At 46.4% G+C, this 22,010-nt stretch overlaps 1 protein-coding gene across 2 annotated transcripts in view; it reads left to right on the top strand.

Moving 5' to 3' along the window:
- Positions 1 to 22,010, top strand: part of LOC119389128 (sphingosine-1-phosphate lyase) — a 369,711-nt gene that overhangs the window by 50,373 nt on the left and 297,328 nt on the right. For both annotated transcript variants that reach the window (XM_037656375.2, XM_037656371.2), the window contains one exon: positions 749 to 917. In XM_037656375.2, the coding sequence (XP_037512303.1) occupies positions 749 to 917 (169 nt within the window). The remainder of the gene's footprint in view (positions 1 to 748; positions 918 to 22,010) is intronic.

The raw sequence follows: 22,010 nt of genomic DNA, 5'->3' as shown, positions 1-22,010 counted from the left end.
ACACAAATAAAGTTTACGAATACATTTTTCTTGACGACAAGACACCAGAGCAAAGTTTTACTGCAGGAAAATAATTAAAACTAGATTTACGTGCAATGCAAGCTGATGACAACTATCAATCGCACTGAAGTGAGCACACACAGCAAGGGTAATTTTGGCCCGTTAAATCTTGCGAACAAAGCAAATGAGGGCATACATAATAACACGGTGTTTTCACTGACATAAGCGCTTTTCGGGAAAAAAATGTCGTCAAAATTGAGGCCTGAGTTTTTTTATTTTTTGAAAATGTACTTTTTTGAAATAAACTCTCTTCTTTAACTATTTTCTTCTTATTTTCCGCTGCCTGTAGGAAAACGATCTTCCGCATAAATGTTGCAAAGGCTCCTTGAAATACTTGGAAAAAAGCATGGATGTAATTCACAGTAATGCGTATAAAACCAACAAAAAAATTTTCGACACATCATTTATAGTTCGCGTTAAATTCGGCCATGAAATCCGAAAACATTGCAGTGAACAAAAACAGGAGGTCCGCGCCGCCACCTTCAAATATTTTTTTGGCACGCTGGGAGCGTTTCTTGGAAATAAAATTTTCAGGTTCCGTGCACTTTGAATGTGCCCACATAACATATGAAAAACCCAGACAAAACAAAAACATCGACCGGACAGGCATGTTCGATCTCTAGTGGAATCACCCTTCTGCGTAATTTGTAGGCACGCGCACACAGTGGAGGCAACTTCTCTTGTGCAGAAGGAGAGCCTGCTGTATGCCTTGTGGCGGGTGTGCGGTCTTGTCACCTTCCACCGAGACATGATCAATGCCAGGTATCAAAACACGGAGCCAGCCGTTCTCATTGTCACCACAGCCTTGGTCACTTATGTGGGGCAGCGCGCACTGCGTCGGCTCGTTTATGGGGAAGGTAAGTGCTGCATCTCATTGTACTCAACGAGCTTCGGTGATCAAATGTGTGCTTTTCTGGGTGTACATTCAAGAAACCCTAGGGCTCAAAAGAATCCATAGCTCCCCACTGCCGCGCACGTGTTGATTTTGGATACTAAACTCTGTCAGTGTGATCTGTACAACAGCTGCCATTTTGCTAGAGCATTTTTCCAGTGCTCCGTACGCTTACAGTGGATTCGCCAGCTTGTGTTGGCTCCATGCTAGTGGCTTGCCAAGCATTTGAGGTGGAGCCATTTGGAAATGCTTAATCATAAATGCAGGACTGGGATACTCAGCCCCTAACTTCACCAGTGTATGCAGTGATTCCACTCCTGCGCCAACTGAGCCAAAGTGCGCCAAAATGTATTTACTGCGCCATCCTGATAATATCGACGAAAATTGCGCCAAACTGCGCCAAAGTCTCGGGTTTGGTGGCATCTATCACCGGCAATCGCACCGCCGGCACGTCAGAACATGTGCAGCTCGATCTTGGGGCTGCCAAAGTCGCAACCATGGACCAAGAATTATTCCGCTGAATAAATAGCACTCGCGCGTGCGTCCCGAGTAAGCCACGATGCCATGTACGGTGCCGACGCAGCTTCTGTTCTGCAAGTCGGCTCGACAGCAAAACGCGCTCTCCGCAGAGGCTCGTGACGTCTAGGCCTATCGGTAGCGAGAAAGTGCGACGACGATTTCATCGGTGGACGTCGTCTGTTCCAGAAACGCTGCTGATAGCTCGTTTCAAGCGTCGTACAGCACATAATGAAAGCAATGTTCAGTAATAACCACATGCGTGCCGCTAAAATGTCTGTCACTTCTGTTTCCGGACATCGCGGAATGAAATCTGGGATCGCTAGCAGTAGATATGGAACAATATCGAATTTTCCTTGCTTCGCGTTTATGGAAGAGCACGCGAACGGTGGGAACGTGTTGACACTTTTCCTCAGATATACTTTATCCATGGATCTTCATCCAGAAGACCTTTTTCGTAATTCCCTCCACCAGCACATCCGAGTTTGTAATCACTCTGCGCTAAATACCCCTTAAAAGGCCCTGCCCTTTCGAGCTCGCTAGCCAGGGTTCCAATTCGAATTTTTCGCTTGCTTTTATAAAAATGTCAAATCATTAATAACAGCATATCTCCTGGTCGGAGCAGCCGCAAATGCGCAGCTGTCAGTAGCGGGCCCGTCGCTGACGGCCCACAGTGAACAGGCTACGCCATGTTACACGTCCGCCCCTCGCTTTCAAGGGTCAATAGCTGATGGTTAAAAAAACTCAGTTTCGCTTAAGGGCGAAGCAATGAATGCGATACCAACAAATTGTATGTATTGTTAAACAAAGTAAGGCTAGCAACTAAGTCTTTTGGATCCGATCTCTCGTAACTCAACAAAATGCTGGTTTAAGGAAATATGGCCGCTCCAGGAACCGAAGCGCTTTCGTGCTCTTAGTTCTCTAAACGCGAAGTAAGTGTTGAGAGCACAGCAAATTTACGAGCCGTCTCCTGATGCCTCGAGATAGCGCGCGCGCAAGCGACCGCGCCCTTCTTCGAACGCTGCGGTCCCCCCCCCCGCTCCCCTGGTGTCCCTTCATGCTCTTTACGAAAGACGGGCGAGGCGTTTACTCTCTGTTTGATGAGCAATCGACGGCAGGCCCGCACGTGGGAAGATGTTATCTCATGAGCTCTCCGTGCGACGGAGACAGACGGCCGGCTAGTTTAATCTCCGCTTCAGCCGCGTTCGTCGCCAGCGCTCGCGAGCTTTTACCCACGGCTAGAACGAGCATGGTGATGTTATTAATTTGGACTTTATACGGAAAATTACGGCAATGGCGACGGCAAAAATCCGCCGAGAGTGTCCATATAATTGCTATCACAATAACTTTTTTTTTTAATTGAGGAGCTGTGAAGTGGATGATAAGGGAAGTTGCTTCGCGCATTGCACAGAGGTGAAATGGTGGAGGACAGTTTGGTATGTAAAACCAGGTTGTTAACGGCCAGGCTGTTAATGTTCAATCCGCAATATTAATGTGAAAGCCTTAGATGCTTTATCAAACACAAAAATTGACCGTCGGCGGCGTTGATTGATGCAAAAAATAATCATCATGTGATGTTGTCATCATACGTCATAGATCGTCAAAACTTGTGACGTAATCATGGCGTCATATCGTGATGTCACATGACGATGTCATCACATGACATCGCCGCTTTACACTGCTTCCGTGATCGGTGCGCCGATCATGGAGGTAGCGCAAAACCAGGTGAGGTGCAGAAAGCTTGCAGAGAGGGAGAGGGTGGATCAACACATCGATCGAGAAAAAGAACCTGGCTTTCGCCTTGGAGTCGTCTTAGGGGAATGCATTAGGGACAGTGTGACTCTTTAGCATTGAGGCACTGTTGTACGTCACGGCGTTTGTCTACCACGTCTTCTGATAACCACGTAGAGGTGTTCAGAGTGTTATTTCATAAATTCCAATTTTATTGATCCGGTAGTTTGTTTATTTGCTAGTGTCGAAAATAATCGCCGAAGAGGTTAATTCAGAACACTCAACTGCATGAGCCCTCATATTTTCATTAGCGAGTGAAGTATGGAGTTCTCCTGAGACGATCTTTTTCATCAGATTTGCAATGAATCGAAATATTTCTAGCCTTCATAAGAGCCCCATAATAATATTCAGGTGCTTGAATGTTAATGCAATATGCTTCTGTAGTACACTCCATGATGTAAAATTTGCTGCTCCAGAGTGCTCCCAGATGCAGAATTATCTGCTCCAAAGTGCTCCAAGATGAACATTTTTGCTGCTCCAAAGTGCTCCAAGACGGAAATTTTGCTGCTCCAAAAATTGCTCCAAATCAGAAGTCCTCGGTAGCATCACTGTGTATGCGACACCCTTCGCCCATCTGTCGTAAGGGAATAAAATTACGACTGAGATTCTGAAGTGAACTAATAGTGGAATCTCTTCAAAACAAGGAACCAATTATTTCCTTCTCGGCTGTTGCTATGACCTGCAGGCCGCACTTTTGTGAGATTTTTCATCACATAACAACCAGCTTGATGCCTTGTCAGAGTGGCAGACATCCGGTGTGCTGATGTTGGAGTAGTAAATACATGCAAAAAGTAAGAATACAGCCCCAAAACGCTGCTTGGCAAATACATTCCGTGTCATTTTTAAATAGGGCGCATTGATAGGGCTTCTTGAACTGTGCCCCGTTATCTGAGACAACCGTGTCCGGCAGTCCATGTGTTGGACTCCGCAGGACACCAATCACGGTGTGTGATGTCATCGATGACACCCTAATGACTTGTATAGCCATTTTGAGTGTGAGTCAACGACCACCAGGAAGGTCTGACATTGACGGCGTGGCAAAATCGATATGCAGGCGGGACCATAGCGTCCGGGTGGTTTCCCAATTGTCGACTGGACCTCAGGGCATCTCCAGCCGCGTCTGCTGGCACACCTGGCACCAGCGAACCCATTCTTCTATGGCACTGATCAGCTCCAGTCCACTGCACGTAGCTCCAAGTCTTCATCCTGATGATGTCCTGCATTCAGAGTTTCAAGCAACGTAACTTTTCGGGCCCCACCACCCTATCGCCCCACAGCAAGCAACCCTTTTGAATGGACAGCTCATGTTGCCGTGAAATGAATGGTGCCAATTCGGTGCTCACACGATCCCTTGGCTGCCCTTCCACGCCTAGTTCAGCACATGGGAAAGGGTGCGATCTTTCACAGCACAGACGGCTACGTCCGCAGCACAGAATCTTGTTGAACAACATAACGACCTCTGCCGGCTCGGGATCATCCTGATGCGCCAACGCAAGAATGACGTCAGGAAGATGAAAGCGCAGTGCAGCGCTCTTGCAGACCACCGTGAGAAGCACGACCATAAAACAGACTTTTACGGCGATTCTGTTATAGAAACAGAAATGAATCCGGGAAGGAGGCTCTTGCTCGAGTCTTGGCATATTCAGCACACACCTGGAAACGTGAACCACTCGCTTAAATGTGAGAGAAAGGGAAAGCCGGAGCCGTGGTGAGAGAACAAGACGTGGGGATGCTTCCATGACCAACGCAGTCACTCTTTGAGGAAGGGACCGAATCGGTCCCGAAACGTCGGGCTTTCTTCAAACTGTGGCTGGAGCCATTTCAACTTCCACAATCTTAACAGAATCGGAACAATTCCAACTACTTCGCAAATCGCCTCGCACGTCCCCGGCGCACACTTTGCAAACACCTGTAAGTTGACCTTCCAGCAGGAATATTTTCCCACAAAACCTCTTGTTCCCAGACTTTTTCTCGCTCTAAGCGTGTTCACTCTCCACATTCCATGCGAAGGTGGGAAATCAGCCTCAAGGCTTTTAAAACATACTGCAGGAAAGCCAAGCCTCATTGTAAGTTCCCTCCTGCACAGAGAGAGAGAGAGAGGGGGGGGGGGGGGGTAAACGAAAGGAAGGAAAGAGAAGGACATGTGTTAGTGGTGAATGGGAAAGTAGTTTTTGGAGGTTCAAACGGCTCCAGCCAAGTTTATAGAGAGCCCGACGTTTGTCAGCTTTGCTGAGACGATTCTGCACCTCACGATTATACTTCTGAACTACATATCAGGATCCACCTCTCTGTGCTCCGGTGGGGGCTACGCCCCCCCGTGGGAAAGTTCGGGGGGGGCTCGAGCCCCCGAGCCCCCCCGTAGTCTCCGCCTATGGTTCTGCGCATCTTTCTCGCTCTGCGATGTCACCTTGAATGCGTTACAAATAAGGAATATCGCGTTGTGTCTACAGGGTAGGCACGAATTTCTCGGCCGTGAAGCCATAGCATACGTATTACGTATTCAGGTAATAGGTGGAAGAAAATATTTCAGGCTCGTTTTGTTCCTCGTTATAGCTCAGTTACACAGTTTCTACAGCTAGAAGTTCTTGGCGCTAGTAGTAATCAGACTGCTGAGTATGCAGCGTAGATGAATGATAAAGAAACAGAGATATAAGGTGAGTGCTTACAGATTCCAGAAGCACAATTCTAAGAAAATAAGCTTTAGGCATGCAGTGTACATCTTTGTTGGTGTTCGCACAGAACACTAAACAACTGCTCAGCTACGAGCACAATCTCTGTCTCACATAGACATGTCGATAGAACTTGAGCACTATATTGCAAGCAAACACTCACGAAATCAACTGGTAGGTCGTGATGTGAACCTGTGCCAATGCTGGACATATAAAGGTCATATAGGTATATATCTATATATATATATATATATATATATATATATATATTATATATATATATATATATATATATATATTGCATACTTGTTATTGTAGGAAAAGTGGAAATTTTAAGGGCTCGTTTTTCTTTGTTATACACAATATTACTGAGAACTAACAGACCATAATATCCAATACTTGTTATTGGTATAGTATCTTAGAAGAACTTCTTGTTGGGCGAGTTGGTGCATGACTTATTGTAGGGTATGTGCGCAAAGCTCGGACGAACACAGGAAAAAACGATGTAGACAGAAGGAGCGCAAACTATCAACTGATTTATTCTTTCTTGAAATAGCTTATATAAGCTTCTTCAAACGTCACAAGAAAAGTGGATAAGGGGAGAAAGCAAACAAATCATGCCCACCTCATGTCAAGCAAAACCTGCGCAAGAAATTGCCTTCTGCCTTATATAGGTTAACCGAAGTATCGCTTACGCAATCATGAAAAAAGTGGCAAATCGGCATGGCGTCGCTATGGTGTTTTCAGCACCCAAAAAGCTTGCCGGATTATGTTCAAGGATTGGCGGAAAGGAATCCCTACGCAATGGTTGCGGAATCAAGCATGCTGAAAGCTTTGTCAAATGTGCCACGAAAGTGGTGTATGAAATACCCCTCAAATGTGGAAAGTCCTACGTGGGACAAACGGGGCGTTGCATAAATGAGCGCGCCAAGGAGCTTGCCTTGTCGGTTCGAAATAAAGAAGTAGCGCACCTGCCCGCTCATTGCGGCACATGCTTAGGATGCGAGCCTTTGCTTAAAAAGATAAAGATTTTAGGAAAGAGTAGGAACAGATTGGGGCGGGAACTGTTGGAAGCTTTTATCATTAAAGAGAAGGGAGATGATTGCGTAAGCGATACTTCGGTTAACTTATATAAGGCAGAAGGAAATTTCTTGCGCAGGTTTTGCTTGACATGAGGTGGGCATGATTTGTTTGCTTTCTCTCCTTATTCACTTTTCCTGTGACGTTTGAAGAAGCTTATATAAGCTATTTCAAGAAAGAATAAATCAGTTGATAGTTTGCTCTCCTTCTGTCTACATCGTTTTTTCCTGTGTTCGTCCGAGCTTTGCGCACATACCCTACAATATGGCATAGTATCCAATACTTGTTATTGTGTTATTTACTTTTTCAATATATTAGGGCTTGGAAGCTGAAATGTGTGTTCTCCCTGCTACTTTTAGAAGCTCCGACTTGAAATACTGCCACATGCGCTCCTTTCTTTCTATGTTTTATGTTATTGGCCAATTGCACGTGTAGTTACTGCGTTGTGCAAACCGTGCCAGAATGTCTGGGAACATTCCAGATTATTTTAGGATGTTCTGTTAGGCTGGAGCGCGCAATCGCGAACAGCTGAGTGTATTCTTAAACTAACGCAGCCACCAGTGATAATGCTCGAATGTTCGAAGCCGCAGGTATAAATGCCGACGCGCCTTGCCACAGATCAGTTTACCGACGGCCGACGCTCTGTTTGCCGCTATCAGTGTGCAGTGTGTATTGCTGTAGTTTGACTTTTGTTTCCCGGCCACAAGTTCTTCCAAATAAAAAGTTTCATCTTGGACACACCTACTGCTGCTTTCGTCGACGTCACGACCCCGCGACAATACGTAAAATCTTGTAGTGTGGCTATGGATAAGTCCAAGTTCATGTATGTTTTAAATTACCTCTTCGATTTCCTAGGTTTCTTTTGTGACAGCAGTTCACAGACTTTCACTTCATAGTGGTAGGTGCTACAACTGTGACATGTTAATTTAATCAAACAGCAGAAGTAGGTGTGCTCAAACAAATTTGGGACGTTTCTCTGCTATATATAAAAAAAATACTACCATATTCACTGAACACAATCTCTCATCACGACAACGTAAACGTGCTTGGTGAAGCTGTGCTGGAAGAAGTGCTCGTCACACTTATAATTTGTTTAGTAGCTGTAAATAATTTGATGGAGCCCATTGAACATATGTGCAAAGGCTAATGTAATGTAAAGACTAGTGATTAAATGTGGCTGGAGAGTCTTTTTATTCTTATAATCTTGCCCAGCCAGACAGACTTCTATATACTTAATTCGGATTTCTAGGGACCGGCAAAAATGTCCGAATTAACCGAATGTCCGAATTATCGAATGGTCGAAATAAACACAATAAATGCACGAGTTTTTTCAACATACCTTTACTTAACAAAGTAATCGCGGATGCTTGTCTGTTTTCGAGCAGAAATTCGCGCGGACACAATTTTTCTGAGCCCTTCAAGGTGCTCAGCAGCTCGCATGATGTCTGCAGTACCGCAAAAGTTTCACCCGTCATCCACGCTTTCCGGTTGGCACGGTAATCCACGGGAAGATTGTTGACGTTCTTAAAGCAGCGTGGCTTTTGAACCTTTCCGATAACGAGAAGCGGCAAGCGCTCTGTTCCCGTCACGTTGGGGGATAAAAGTACGGTTACTCGTTCTTTGCTTCTTGCCGCCGATTGAAGGATCCCCTTTCATCACTCTTCATCACTTCTTGTCTGGAGAGCCCGTTATTCAGAGCACGCAAAATTTCTACTTTGGTGGTGAAGTCCTTGGCCTCGTACTTGGGCCGCTTCGCCGGCGTTGCCATCGGCGGAGAGTGCGGTCGCACGAGAAGTCAGCACAAAAGCACCAGCAACGATCAAGCTAAAGGAGCCGTACTGAAACGTTCCTCGATAAATCAGCGATCAACGATGCAGCACACCAACGGGAACAAAGCAACAAAACCCACACGCGAAAAAAGGCGTTCAACCAGTCTCAATCCAAGCCAAGTCGATAATTGATGTCCATGGCGATGCTGCGCTTGAGCTTCACTTTTGTTCCGAATTGTTCTTTTTTCGTTTTCGAGCCTCGCCAGCGGGCCGAAAGTCGCCGAATTATCCGATTTGCGGTCAAATCTGTCCGAAATAACGAGCGCCCAGTCTCATAGAGTGATGCGTATATTTACAGGGACCAGATGACGTGTCCGAATTAACCGATTTTCCGAATTAACGAGAGTCGAATTAACGAGCTTTTACTGTAATTTCTGATGATTCACATGCAAACCATGATATGATTATGAGTCAGACAGTAGTGGGCAAGTCTAGATTGATTCTAACTGCCTGGAGTTGAACAAACGCAGTTGTAGCCTTGAAGAAGACAAGACTGCTTGTCGAAACATTTGCTCCAGTGACATCTCTTCACAAATTTTTCGTCTCTTCAAGCTTCCGTCTTTCCCTGAACTTCAGACGCAGATCTAAGCACATGAGTGTCCTTGCATTTCGCCCCCAATGAAATGTGACCACCGTGGTTGGGTATAAAACCTGCATCGTTGAGCTCAGCAGTGCCACATAACGTAACTAATGCACGGAGCTAGCGTTCAACTTCAACGCTATTGCGGTGTAGATTGCATGACACAGTAGGCAGCTAATACTTGTGGACGATTGTAGGCACCCCTCCATGAGATGCCTGGTAAATCATTCACAAATGCAGCATTGCAAGCGTGAGGTTCAAGATGACCTGTTGTAGCAGACGTTCACATGTTTCGCCGCACTTGCAGAGTGGACATTCGGGGGTAGTCACCCTGTCGTTGCCTGGCAGTCCTGGAAAAACAAGTAATGACATCACCAGATATTGATAAGCATAATCAAGAATATTAAATTTTGCAAAAGTAAATATATAAACATAATGAACAAAAACAGCGGTTTGTTATATATGTAAACGTACCTTATAATGCATGTCGTATCACTCGGGCTAGCTTCTTTGCAAGGCGTGTCATGTAGCAGGTGCCTTGCTCCTTGCACACAGCTGTTTCCTTGTCAGGCCAGAAGGCTACAGCAGAAAAAAAAATGGACCATCTCCCCGAAGGGAACCCTGATGGGATGCGAAGCAGCAGCGTTGCGCACGGGTAGCGTCACGGGTTGAACGGCGCTAACGCGGGTGCTGCGGTGAGCGCTGGAAGATTCGTTTGAAGCGAAACTCGGTGTAGCGTTTACTGGTGTAAACGTTTGTTTGAAATGCAGACACGGGAGGCGAGCGGGCGTTGGAGCCGGCAGCTGCGGGCGCTCCGGCGGGTGAGGGAGAGAGTGACGTACGCGCGCACCTGCGAGGGAAGCGTGCGAGGGGAGCGTGACGTCACGCCCAGCTGTGGCGTGACCTACTTGGCACCGCTCCAACACCTGCGCCGAGAGAAGCGCGTTGCCTCGCGTTTGTGCGGACGGAGGGACAGCGTTACACAGGCTAGTCAAAGAGCTGCTTCGCATCTAAAAAATATTTGTGATTATAGTGACGGTTATTTATCACACTAAAGTGAAAGTACACTCATAATTATGTGAAGCTTTTGTTACACTAAAATGTGTAGTAAAAATAACCTAAACTGACAACAGGAGAAATGAGACCTCTAAACCTGGCTTCTCAAATGCGACTCCTGCAAACTATAACTCATATGTTTTTTGCACTGATATACGGGCTAGTTACAAAGATACATGCGAGGCATTGGTGATGCAGTTGCCTTTCTTTATTGCAGCGGCCTGGTTAATGTTAACCGAACGATAAACTCAGCAACTCGCTCCCACGTGAAGCCACGCCGCAAGGAACGCACGTTTTCTCATCGACAGAGTATGACGTTGAAAAATTGAATATTGCAGTGCGTCGCCTCCGTGTGACACCGACACAAAGCCATTGGTAAAAAAAACTGAAGCAATGGGTTTTTACTCACCGGTCCTTATATTCTCGGGCTTGAAACGAGTGTCATCCGGTGAAAGCTTCAACGGTCCCTTTGTTCCCCTGAAGTCAGGTGAATGCACTTCACGAAAGCATTTTAACGAGTCAAAACGAACAGAACAAAAGCGAGTGTGTCGGCCGGCAGTGGCTCGAAACATTTACAGTGAAACGAAACAGCGCGAGACCCATTCCAATGCACCGCGAACTGTTACCTGTCGTTGCGCCGCCGCACGCCTCTGCTATGGTGGTTAGAAGGAGAGGTGTCAGCATCGGGGCGCCGCAGAGGGAACGAGAATTCATCCAGATGCGGCGGCGCTGCTGTCGGCTCCGAGATGCCCGCGCTCGCGTAGCAGCAGCGCAGCAGCTTTTCTGGCTTTTCGTTGCAACTATTTCACGCTACCATGCGGATTATAACGAAGGCTAGCTGGCACATTTCTGGCGGCTCGCTGCAAAGCATGTATTGGCACTGAAAACTAATGTTTTCAATTTACAAGCTTCCTTGTATATCAGCTACGTTTGCCACTCGCACCCCGAAGCGCTGGAAGATAGGGAATCAAATGAATGACTTGCCGTGAGCTTGACACCAAAACAACGTCCGTGCCGTTTTCACTTTGATGCCACAGTGTTCTCCGTGACGTCTCAATGCAGGTAAAGGTATCAGCAACAATACTTGAATGCGTTATTTCAGTAGGGGTGTGCGAATAGTGAAATTTCATCTCGAATCGAATAGTGGCGAAAAATATCGATTAGTACGTATATTTACATGAAACTAGTACCGCCAGTTATGCAAGACAAAGGAAAAATCAGGTACGCTACGTTTTGGTGGCAGCTTTATTACGTGCTTGTTCGGAAGAGTATTTTTATTTTGCTTTTCTGGGCGCGCAGGCATGTTGATATAAGAACCGTCACTCCAGTTAGCAGGGGCCCTCTCAACGGCTAAAAAAAGGGGGTACGGTAGCTAGTTTTTTTTCCCTATGGTCGCGGAATACGGCTTCAATTGTGCTCCATCTGTGGTCGCGCAATACTGCTTTATCTCGATGCATACTCGGAGCCCAACAATCTTCGGGCTCTCGTTAACAGCAGTGTTTCAACTACGCGCCGAAGCGATGGGAGTTCTTGAACGAGTGGTGCGGTGCGGCAGTGACGACTGCACAGCGGGAACAAATTTTCATATATGAATCCAATCACCGAGGGTTTCGCGGGCCGAAGTCGGAATGTAATACGTCGCCTGTGGCATACGCGACCGAACTAGGCAAGGAAAGTGCATGCCTTCGTTTCAGAGGCGAAGTTGTGAAGAGCTTGACAGTTTCCTCGTGTTTTTTTTTTTTTTTACGTGTGCAAATTACATGATCACCTTTGAAATAAACATGCGCTCGCTTTTGTACCAGGATATCGGTGAAACTTTTAACGAAAGGCCTACTGTACCGATGTTAGCGTTAGCTTTATCCACTCCGCCCTAGCCAAATTGCACTTTTGTCGCGTTTTAGATATTCGTCCTGTCGAATTATTCGAGACTTTGAATACGAGCTATTCGAAAGTCGAATCGAATTATTCGGTTAGGTATTATTCGATTGGAATTCGAAACTCGAATATTCGCACACCCCTAACTTTTGTGACTTGCGCATCCAAAATCAAGGTCTATTTGTACAAGCAAGACATTTATTTTGACACACTCTTACAATGCATCCAGGTGCAAAGCAGTGTCTTTGCTGTTTACACACCATTGTCGTCACTGTGGCATGGTCACATCGGTACGTACCGATACCGAACAAGTTCAAATTGGCACACCGCAGACCAAGGGCGTAGCCAGAAATTTTTTTCGGGGGGGGGGGTTCAACCATACTTTATGTATGTTCGTGTGTGCGTTTTATGTGTGCGTGTAATATACACATGCAAAATTGAAAAATTTCGGGGGGGGGTGGTTTAAACCCCCCCCCTCCCCCGGCTACGCCCCTGCCGCAGACGTTGCGAGAACACGTGCAAGCGAGGAAACGTGCGGCTCCGGCGGTCGGCGGGTGTTCTCGACAGATGTCAGTACTGACGTGCGCGCCGCCCCGCGGCGGCATGAAATCCCAGCACACCTCCTTTCACGGCGCGGCCGAGACGATGCTGACACCTCTCCTTCTAGCCACCATACCTCTGCCGCCGTATATTTTGAAACGAAGATAATGATGCCGATAGGCTGCTGACAACTACGAGTCTGTTGGAGCAAAAACCATTACAAAAGATTGATGACGCGGTACCTAGCAAGGCAAGGCCACCTTGTATAAACAGCAATTTGTTTTATTGAAGTGTAACAGTAAGCAAACAACTAAACTTCCTTATTTCAAGAATATCTTGATTTGAAGTTTGGCCCAGACGAGGGCGCCCCCACATAAAATAGTGCAATAGCGCGAATGGCGGTCACCACAAGGCTAACAAGGCCGCCATGTTATCCTAATGCAGAGGCTAGTAGATCCACTCCCGGTGTTTGAAGCTGGAACTCGCCGCGGTTGATTTTTTCGCCCTCTGCGGCGATCGCTGGAACTGGAGACTTTCCGGGGCCTGGGCACCCGGCCAAAGTTGAACCGCTTGCCCAAGGGCCAGCTATCTTGAACTGGTGTGTAGGTTCATACTTGTGTACATTGTTGATCAAAAAGCAAACATTACGCATATCTGAGGCGCAACATCACTAGGGAAGTATTAGGTGTGTGTTCCTTTTTAGAAAATACATAGACACGTAATTGTTAAGACCCTAGTTTCTTAAGCTGCGCTGAATATTCGGCGCTATGCACGGCCACGAACGCCCTCTACGCGGAGGAAGGAAACCCTCTGTACAAGGTCATGTTTCCCGACGTATGCCAGGTGGCACCCATATCTCACGCAACGAGGGCTTTAACGCAGCGCTCGTCTATCGTCTTTTATGGCATTTGCAGCGTAGCAAGTAGATACGCGGCCAATTTTTTACCGTCGCCGCCATTCACCGTATATGTATAAGTATGTATATATATATATATATATATATATATATATATATATATATATATATATATATATATATATATATATATATGAAAGTCCCAAAGAAAAATAATTCCAAAAAACTTCCGAAGCGCGGAATTGAACCAGCGACTTCTCGATCCGCAGCGCGTGGCTCTAACCACTATGTCACAAAGCGCAGATTGTCCAGAAAGCCGCAGAATCTACAGAAAGTGCAGATTGCTCAAAAAGCCGATTTATAGGCAGTCTAGCTGGAGATAATGCTACCGGCCGAATTTCACCTTCAAAATGCAAGTGGTTACCTCGCAAAAAAAAACGCGCCAACAACACAATTTTTCATACCGAAACTAGGAAAACGACGTCATTACAGCTGACCGGAAGTGACGCAGACTGCAGCCCGACTGACCGACCGATGCAGGTGAATCGTCTGCTCTGCGCTCCGAAGTATTCGCTTCGCGGCCGCGCCACAGAGTTTTCTTTTTAGATTGTAATGAAAAAAAAAAAAAAGTACGTACACATTCACCGTGAAGGAAACGCGGATACATGCCCATAAAGCTCTTCTCTAAACAACCACTTCCCGCTTCGCACCTATCGTCTCGCCCTGCTGTCTTGGAGAAGTCGCTGGTTCACAATAAATGATGCTGGTGGTTTACACATCGGGTATTCTCGCTTCGTCGATAGACTACGGACGGTAAGACATCGTTGTTTTCGATATCGATGCTCGGTTTGGCACACTCCCATGTCTACCGAAAGCGTCCCTGCATTTCTGTAAATGCTTGTCTGACTGCACCCAAAACTTTTACATAAAACCTAACATAGCACAATTTGTTTTGTTAAAATACATTTACGTGCTTGAATTTCTTTGAACCGAGCACGACTACATTTCTGTCGAACTTTGCTGCTTTGACTACTAGCAACTAGAAGCGAGCCGATCAGCTTTTGGAGCTTTCATTGCTCGCGCGTAGATGGCGCAGCTAGTCTAGCGCTTCGCGGGGTGTCGTTTTACCGGCTTTACGTTATACTAATGTCTTTCGAATAGCGTTACGCTATATTTTAGCGTGCGAAACACGCTGCCACAAGCATTTTAGGCTATACTAAAGCTGTCTAATACGGATACCTCTTGTCGCCGGTGCTTCTCCAAACACTGGTCGGAGCTTCCCGCTGTTGGCTTTGTAGTGGCTGAATATTGAAGGCACTTCGTCGGGATTCAACATTCTTTTCAGTTTCAGCAGTGTTTGGGCGAAGAGAGACCGGTCGTACATGAAGTCGTCGTCTTTGAAGTGCGCCGCGTAAAGTACCACGTCCTTCGATAGCTCCCATATGGAGCATTCAGACGACGGACAGAATCCGGATTTGTCGTGGACGCGGACGGCTAATCCGCGGATAAACCGCCTGCAGGCGCATCCACACGACGGACGGTAGAACAGCCGGATTACTCTCGACCGCAGACTGTGCGCTCACCTGCGCCCGCTGGCAGCAGACCGGCTTGGGAGTATTCAACAACATCCGAAAGAACGCGGAGCTCCCTAGGTTGGTCGAGTATTGTCGAGGACTGCAATTTGTTTCAGTGAAATCGGTGTTGTTGGCGGAATGGCCGGATGAAAAGAACAATCTGGTTTACAGGGAGCTGCTGGAGAGTGACCTCGCTGCTGTCACGCGTGGGTCCCCGCATTCGAAAGGAGGATACAGTGATGCGCCGATATCGGCAGCTGTTTTTGTTTTTTTTTTTGCGGATAACAGGTACCGACAGTGCACATTGCACTGCTCCACATTATGTTTCCTTCTCTCTGTTCACATCTTGACCTTAAAATCAGTGTTCGAACATGGGCCGTGTTCTGAGACAACCGCTTTCAGCAACAGCGCCACTTTGCCTGCCGAAGAACCCTGCGTGTTGTTATGCCAGGGCTCCCAACCCAGACTTCCTTGCTTCGACAAGGCATTCAAGCTGGTAGAACGTCTGATGCAACCAGCGTCAACACGCGCTGATGTAACGAGGCGGCAATCCCCGGCAACTCCGGTGATGCGTCTGACGCAACCAGCATCAACACCAGCTCATGCAACGACGCGGGAGTCTTACGCAATCCCCGGCAACTCCGGCGCTGTGTCTGACGCAACCGACGGAAATCTCTCCCGCAACGTGCGGCAAGCCCTTTCATCCGCTGATCCGGTTCGAGCCAGCGACCAACGGCGGTTCCTGATTGGAGGCTTCGAGCTCCTGGCTGATGCAAGTGATCGCCCAGGGCTATAAAAGAACCAAGCTGCGCGGAGAGAGGGGGACAGCGAGCGAAGAAATCCCGGGTCGTCGTCGCACCTCTGTGCGAGCCCGATAAGCTGTCGGTCCCAGCGCCGAATATGTAACGCCTCTGTATATATGTATATAAATTTGCCTTAACTCACCGTTGCCTTGATCGCTCCGTCTATCAGCTCTGCGCAGAAGCAGTCGCAAGCTGAGACACCTGTTACCCAACAGTGTGCAATGCGTGTGCGTGTGCAATTAAAGCGGCAACTTAACCGCTGCTCTCGAACCTGCCAGTCAGCGCGCATTAAAAGAGATATATATCTCAAAGGTGATCGCCTTAGCATACGGCCCCAGAAATAAACTGATCTAGCTGAAATCAACCGCGAGGACAGCCGTAGGGCTTGAGCAGAAGAAAAGTGCACTGGTTGCCAGCCTGTTTGTCAGCTAAAGCTGCGGTGTTTCGCCGCCAGAATCCCGATGTCAAAAACAGTTGTGAAGGGATGTGAAAAATTGTGTTGTTGGCGGGTTTTTTTCTGAGGTAACCACTTGCATTTTGAAGGTGAAATTCGGCCAGTAGATAAACTTTTCTGAATTCGCCGCTCGTAGAGGGACGAAAGCTAGTCCCGTCCGTAACACACGTGTTCCAGCAGCCTATGGCCCTGCATTTCGTCCTGCAAGATAGGTAACTTTTCTGAATTCACCGCTCGTAGAGGGGCGTGACTCAGAAAAGGAAGGGGTGCGACTGCAGAGAGTTGTGCTACACTGTAGTTCTGCTCACGAGCGCGGTTGTTAACTGTGATTTACGTCATTTCCGTTTGTGTCCGATTTGCCCGGGCACACCGCTAGGGCTCCGCGTCATCTGCTAGCTGACAATTAGAGCACCGATTATAAATGAAATACGCGACTGCAAGATTTTTCACTGGGATTATCATTACTTACCAACATATACAACGCATTCCGAGCGAATTCTGCCCAAGTCAAATTTCGTTGCAGTTGGCCTTTAAAGGCGTCGGCCAGCTCGCCCCGCTCCTGCGAACGCCGTTTCTCTTCGCCCTGCAGAGCGTGGGCGCATTCGTGCGCTTATCCGAGGAAAGAAGGAGGCGGGGGGGTGGAGCGGAGGGTTGTCTGCAGGTTTGCCAGGTTTGGCTACTTTGCGCCAATTTGGCTACTTGGCTACTTTTTGGCTAGTTTCTTGTTTCCTTGACTTTAACCAAATTATCAATATTTTGTGACGTCGAAGCCGCTGGCGTTCGGGTATCCGGTGCCAAAGATGGCAGCCGAGGCGTGATCCCAGCTGCCGAAATTGAATTTAATTTGGCACTTGCATCTGGGACTCGGGGGAGAAAACTTGCATGGGGCCTCATTTTGCAGGCCACCTAGTGCTTAACGCGACTTTAAAGTTTAATTGCAAGTGAACAGAACGATCGAAAGCCCTCCGCGTACAGGACCCGCTGCACTCGTCGAGATTAGAAATCGGATATCTGACGAACTGCTTATGGGTGATTCCACGAGAGATCGAACATGCCTGTCCGGTCGCATTTTTTGTTTTGCCTGGGTTTTTTATATGTTGTGTGGGCACATTCAAAGTGCACGGAACTGAAAATTTTATTTGCTAGAAACGCTCCCAGCGCGCCAAAAAAATATTTGAAGGTGGCGGCGCGTGCCTCCTGTTTTTGCTCACTGCAATGTTTTCGGATTTCACGGCCGAATTTAGCGCGAACTATAAATGATGTGTCGAAAATTTCTTTTGCTGGTTTTAATACGCATTACTGTGAATTACATCCATGCTTTTTTTATGCCGTCCTCAAAAAGAAGAAAATGTGAAAAAATGGCAAACACGGCCGAAATCAAAAAAGGGTCCTAAGTTTGAGGCGCCTTGGCGCCTTTACTATTTCAAACAGAAACTTGAAAACAGTGTCACCTATAGAAAAGAGCCTTTGCAACATTTATACGGAAGATCATTTTCCTACGGCCAGCGCAAAAAAAGAAAAAAATAGTTAAAGAACCGAGTTTTTTCAAAAAAGTACATTTTCAAAAAATAAAATAAAAAAACTCCGGTCTCAATTTTGACGGCAATTTTTTATCGAAGAGCGCTTATGTCAATGAACACACGGTTTTAATATCATATGTCCTCATTTGCTTTGTTTACGAGATATAACTGGCCAAAGTGACCCTTGCTGTGAGTGCTCACTTCAGTGCGACTGATGGTTGTTAATAGCTTGCATTGTGCGTAAATCGCAGTTTTATTTATTCTGGTGCAGCAAAACCTTGCTCTGGTGGCTTTTCGTCAAGAAAAATGTGTTCTCAGATTTTATTTGGTTCTACCGTGTGCGAAAGTGGGCTGCTGCCGCCCTCTAAAGCGTGATTCCACGAGAGATCGAACATGCCTGTCCGGTCGATATTTTTGTTTTGCCTGGGTTTTTTATATGTTATGTGGGCACATTCAAAGTGCACGGAACCGAAACTTATATTTCCAAGAAATGCTCCCAGCGTGCCAAAAAAGTATTTGAAGGTGGCGGCGCAGACCTCCTGTTTTTGTTCACTGCAATGTTTTGGGATTTCACGGCCGAATTTAACGCCAACTATAAACGATGTGTCGAAAATTTTCTTGTTGGTTTTAATACGCATTACTGTGAATTACATCCATGCTTTTTTCCAAGTATTTCAAGGAGCCTTTGCAACATTTATGCGGAACATCGTTTTCCTACAGGCAGCGCGAAATAAGAAGAAAATAGTTAAAGAAGCGAGTTTTTTTCAAAAAAGTACATTTTCAAAAAATAAAACAACTCAGGCCTCAACTTTGACATCTTTTTGTCGAAAAGTGCTTATGTCCGTGAAAACACCGTGTTAATATGTATGTCCTCATTTGCTTTGTTCACGAGATTTAATGGGCCAAAATTACCCTTGCTGTGTGTGCTCACTTCAGTGCGATCGATAGTTGTCATCAGCTTGCATTGCACTTAAGTCTAGTTTTAAATATTTTCCTGCAGTAAACCCTTGCTCTGGTGTGTTGTCGTCAAGAAAAATGCATTCTCAAACTTTAATAGTGTCTAGCGTGTGTGGGGGTGGGCTGCTGCCGCTCTCTAAATGCCGAACGCGTACGCAGTTTGCAGCTTACAACCTCAACTTACCCCGCCAGTATTCGTTAATCAGAAGCACGCGAGACACCGCGAACACATGGTTTAGGTCACTTTGTCAAAACTCTCCTTGCACACAGAATAAAGCATCTGTATGCAGCGAAGGCCAACTTAATCTGTAACTAAATGCCACAATCAGCAGGCGCGCTGTTATGCAGTTGTTTTCTCACTGCCTGCTTGCTTCCCTTCCATTACATGCATTGTACGCTCTAACCATCTTCCCCATTCGACGCACACTGTGCCTAAACAACATTTGTAAAAAAGTTAGCTTAATGATTTCCGAGCCGTTTATTTCACTTCCCGCTATCACATGTTTTCGGCGTCGCAGATAATGTCTTCCTGTATCATCTCGACCTTTACCTCAGCGTTTCAGCAGCCAGAAAACGTGCGGTGCGGCATGATTAAGCCATGAGTGTCCAAAGCTGCCCAATTTATGATGTTTTGTTGCCACTTTACTAAAGTGCTTTCCCACGTCGAGGACAGCAGAGGTCATTGGTGGCACCAGACGGACATTACCCTTAGTTTTAACAGTGAGTGCGGCCTACAAATTAAATATTACAGCCCAAAGCGCTTAGACACCCTTAGACAAAATGTTAAACCGTGAGCAGTTCTGGAAAGGCATTCATGACAGCTGCGCAGATGTGAGATAATTTGTGCGGCGCCGTTCAGTATAAACGCTTCGACTTGCTCTAGGTCTAGCTGTTGACTACACGCGATGCCCGCGACCCATGGCTAGGTCCTATTATTCTGGGCCGATTATTTACGCGTTCACAAAAAGAAGATTGCTGAGGAAAACGTTTTCGTTGCACAAATTTTTCTTCTGTGCTCTTTTTGTTGTTGCCTACCTCTAGAAGCTACTGTCATAGGCTGAGGATCTTCGCGACACCTGCGAGGTCTTCTTGCATTGCTTTAGGCTCCTCAAGGAAAACCTGTATACATCTAACCGCGATGAGGTAGACCAGGCATTCCTTCAGGAAGAAGAAGCGGTTGATATCTTGAACAGGCGCGCCCATCTTTCCTCTGATGATTGTAGGCGAGGTTGTAGGCTGCAAACTGTTTACACGTGAGCCATTTAGAGGGCGGCAGCAGCCCACTTTTGCACACGCTAGACACAAATAAAATCTGAGAACACATTTTTCTTGATGAAAAGCCACCAGAGCAAGGTTTTGCTGCACCAGAATAAATAAAACTGCGATTTACGCACAATGCAAGCTATTAACAACCATCAGTCGCACTGAAGTGAGCACTCACAGCAAGGGTCACTTTGGCCAGTTATATCTCGTAAACAAAGCAAATGAGGACATATGATATTAAAACCGTGTGTTCATTGACATAAGCGCTCTTCGATAAAAAATTGCCGTCAAAATTGAGACCGGAGTTTTTTTTATTTATTTTTTGAAAATGTACTTTTTTGAAAAAACTCGGTTCTTTAACTATTTTTTCTTTTTTTGCGCTGGCCGTAGGAAAATGATCTTCCGTATAAATGTTGCAAAGGCTCTTTTCTATAGGTGACACTGTTTTCAAGTTTTCTGTTTGAAATAGTAAAGGCGCCAAGGCGCCTCAAACTTAGGACCCTTTTTTGATTTCGGCCGTGTTTGCCATTTTTTCACATTTTCTTCTTTTTGAGGACGGCATAAAAAAAGCATGGATGTAATTCACAGTAATGCGTATTAAAACCAGCAAAAGAAATTTTCGACACATCATTTATAGTTCGTGCTAAATTCGGCCGTGAAATCCGAAAACATTGCAGTGAGCAAAAACAGGAGGCACGCGCCGCCACCTTCAATATTTTTTTGGCGCGCTGGGAGGGTTTCTTGGAAATAAAAATTTTCAGTTCCGTGCACTTTGAATGTGCCCACACAACATATAAAAAAACCCAGGCAAAACAAAAAATGCGACCGGACAGGCATGTTCGATCTCTCGGGAATCACCCTTATGTCAATTCGATTTGTCAAGGATTACGATTTGGTAAAATTAATTGCCCGGACTTCGTCTTAGTGCGAGAAACGATTGTGAAACTGGCTACCATCCATCCTTTAGGCAGAGAAACTGTGATCTTGAGCACACTCATGCGGTACTCATTTTCCCTGTCGCGCGAAAAGTCACGCAAGACGTGTGAAGAGAATGTCATTTCAGCAACAGTGCAACAAACTTAGTAATCCTGCACGAAATGATTGCTAAAGTGAACAGTTTATGCTTCAATCTCAGCTATTATGATCTTGAAGGGTTCTTGCTGTACATTTCCACCGAAAGACTCTTAAATTTAGTTAAACAGCAACGTCACAGTTGCTTTCACACACGTGTGGCTACTTTTGGCGACTTTTACTGCTCTTGGCTCAAGTTGGCTACGTTTTGGCTAGTTTTCCTATTTCGTGGCTATTTTTTGTCTTTTCGACCTGGCAACCCTGGCTTGTCTGTCATGTGTATGGTCATGTGCTTTCCCCGCGATGCCCGCGCTGAAGTCACAGCGTACGAAGGTCGTTTCGCTTGCTACAGCGGCCGCATTTGCGAAAGGAGCGCGCTGTTCAAACAGAAATAAGTAACAACTGCGACAGTTAGTTCGCGCTCGTCCTGTGTGTACCTGTTCGTTCGTTTTGTGCGTCCTGCTTTATGTGTGAGCAGTGCGCTTCAAGTGTCGAGCTGTGACGCCATGATAGTTCGCGCTCGTCCTGTGTGTGTTTCTTTTCGTGCGTCCTTGCGCTTGAGCGACGCGCTGGAATTTCGAGCTGGTTTCCGTTCTTCGCGTTACATTTCCAATTGTTGCTATC

The sequence above is a fragment of the Rhipicephalus sanguineus genome, chromosome 1 (genome assembly GCF_013339695.2).
Source record: "Rhipicephalus sanguineus isolate Rsan-2018 chromosome 1, BIME_Rsan_1.4, whole genome shotgun sequence".
Taxonomy (NCBI): Eukaryota; Metazoa; Arthropoda; class Arachnida; order Ixodida; family Ixodidae; genus Rhipicephalus; species Rhipicephalus sanguineus.
This window is presented reverse-complemented; position numbering and strand designations above follow the sequence as displayed.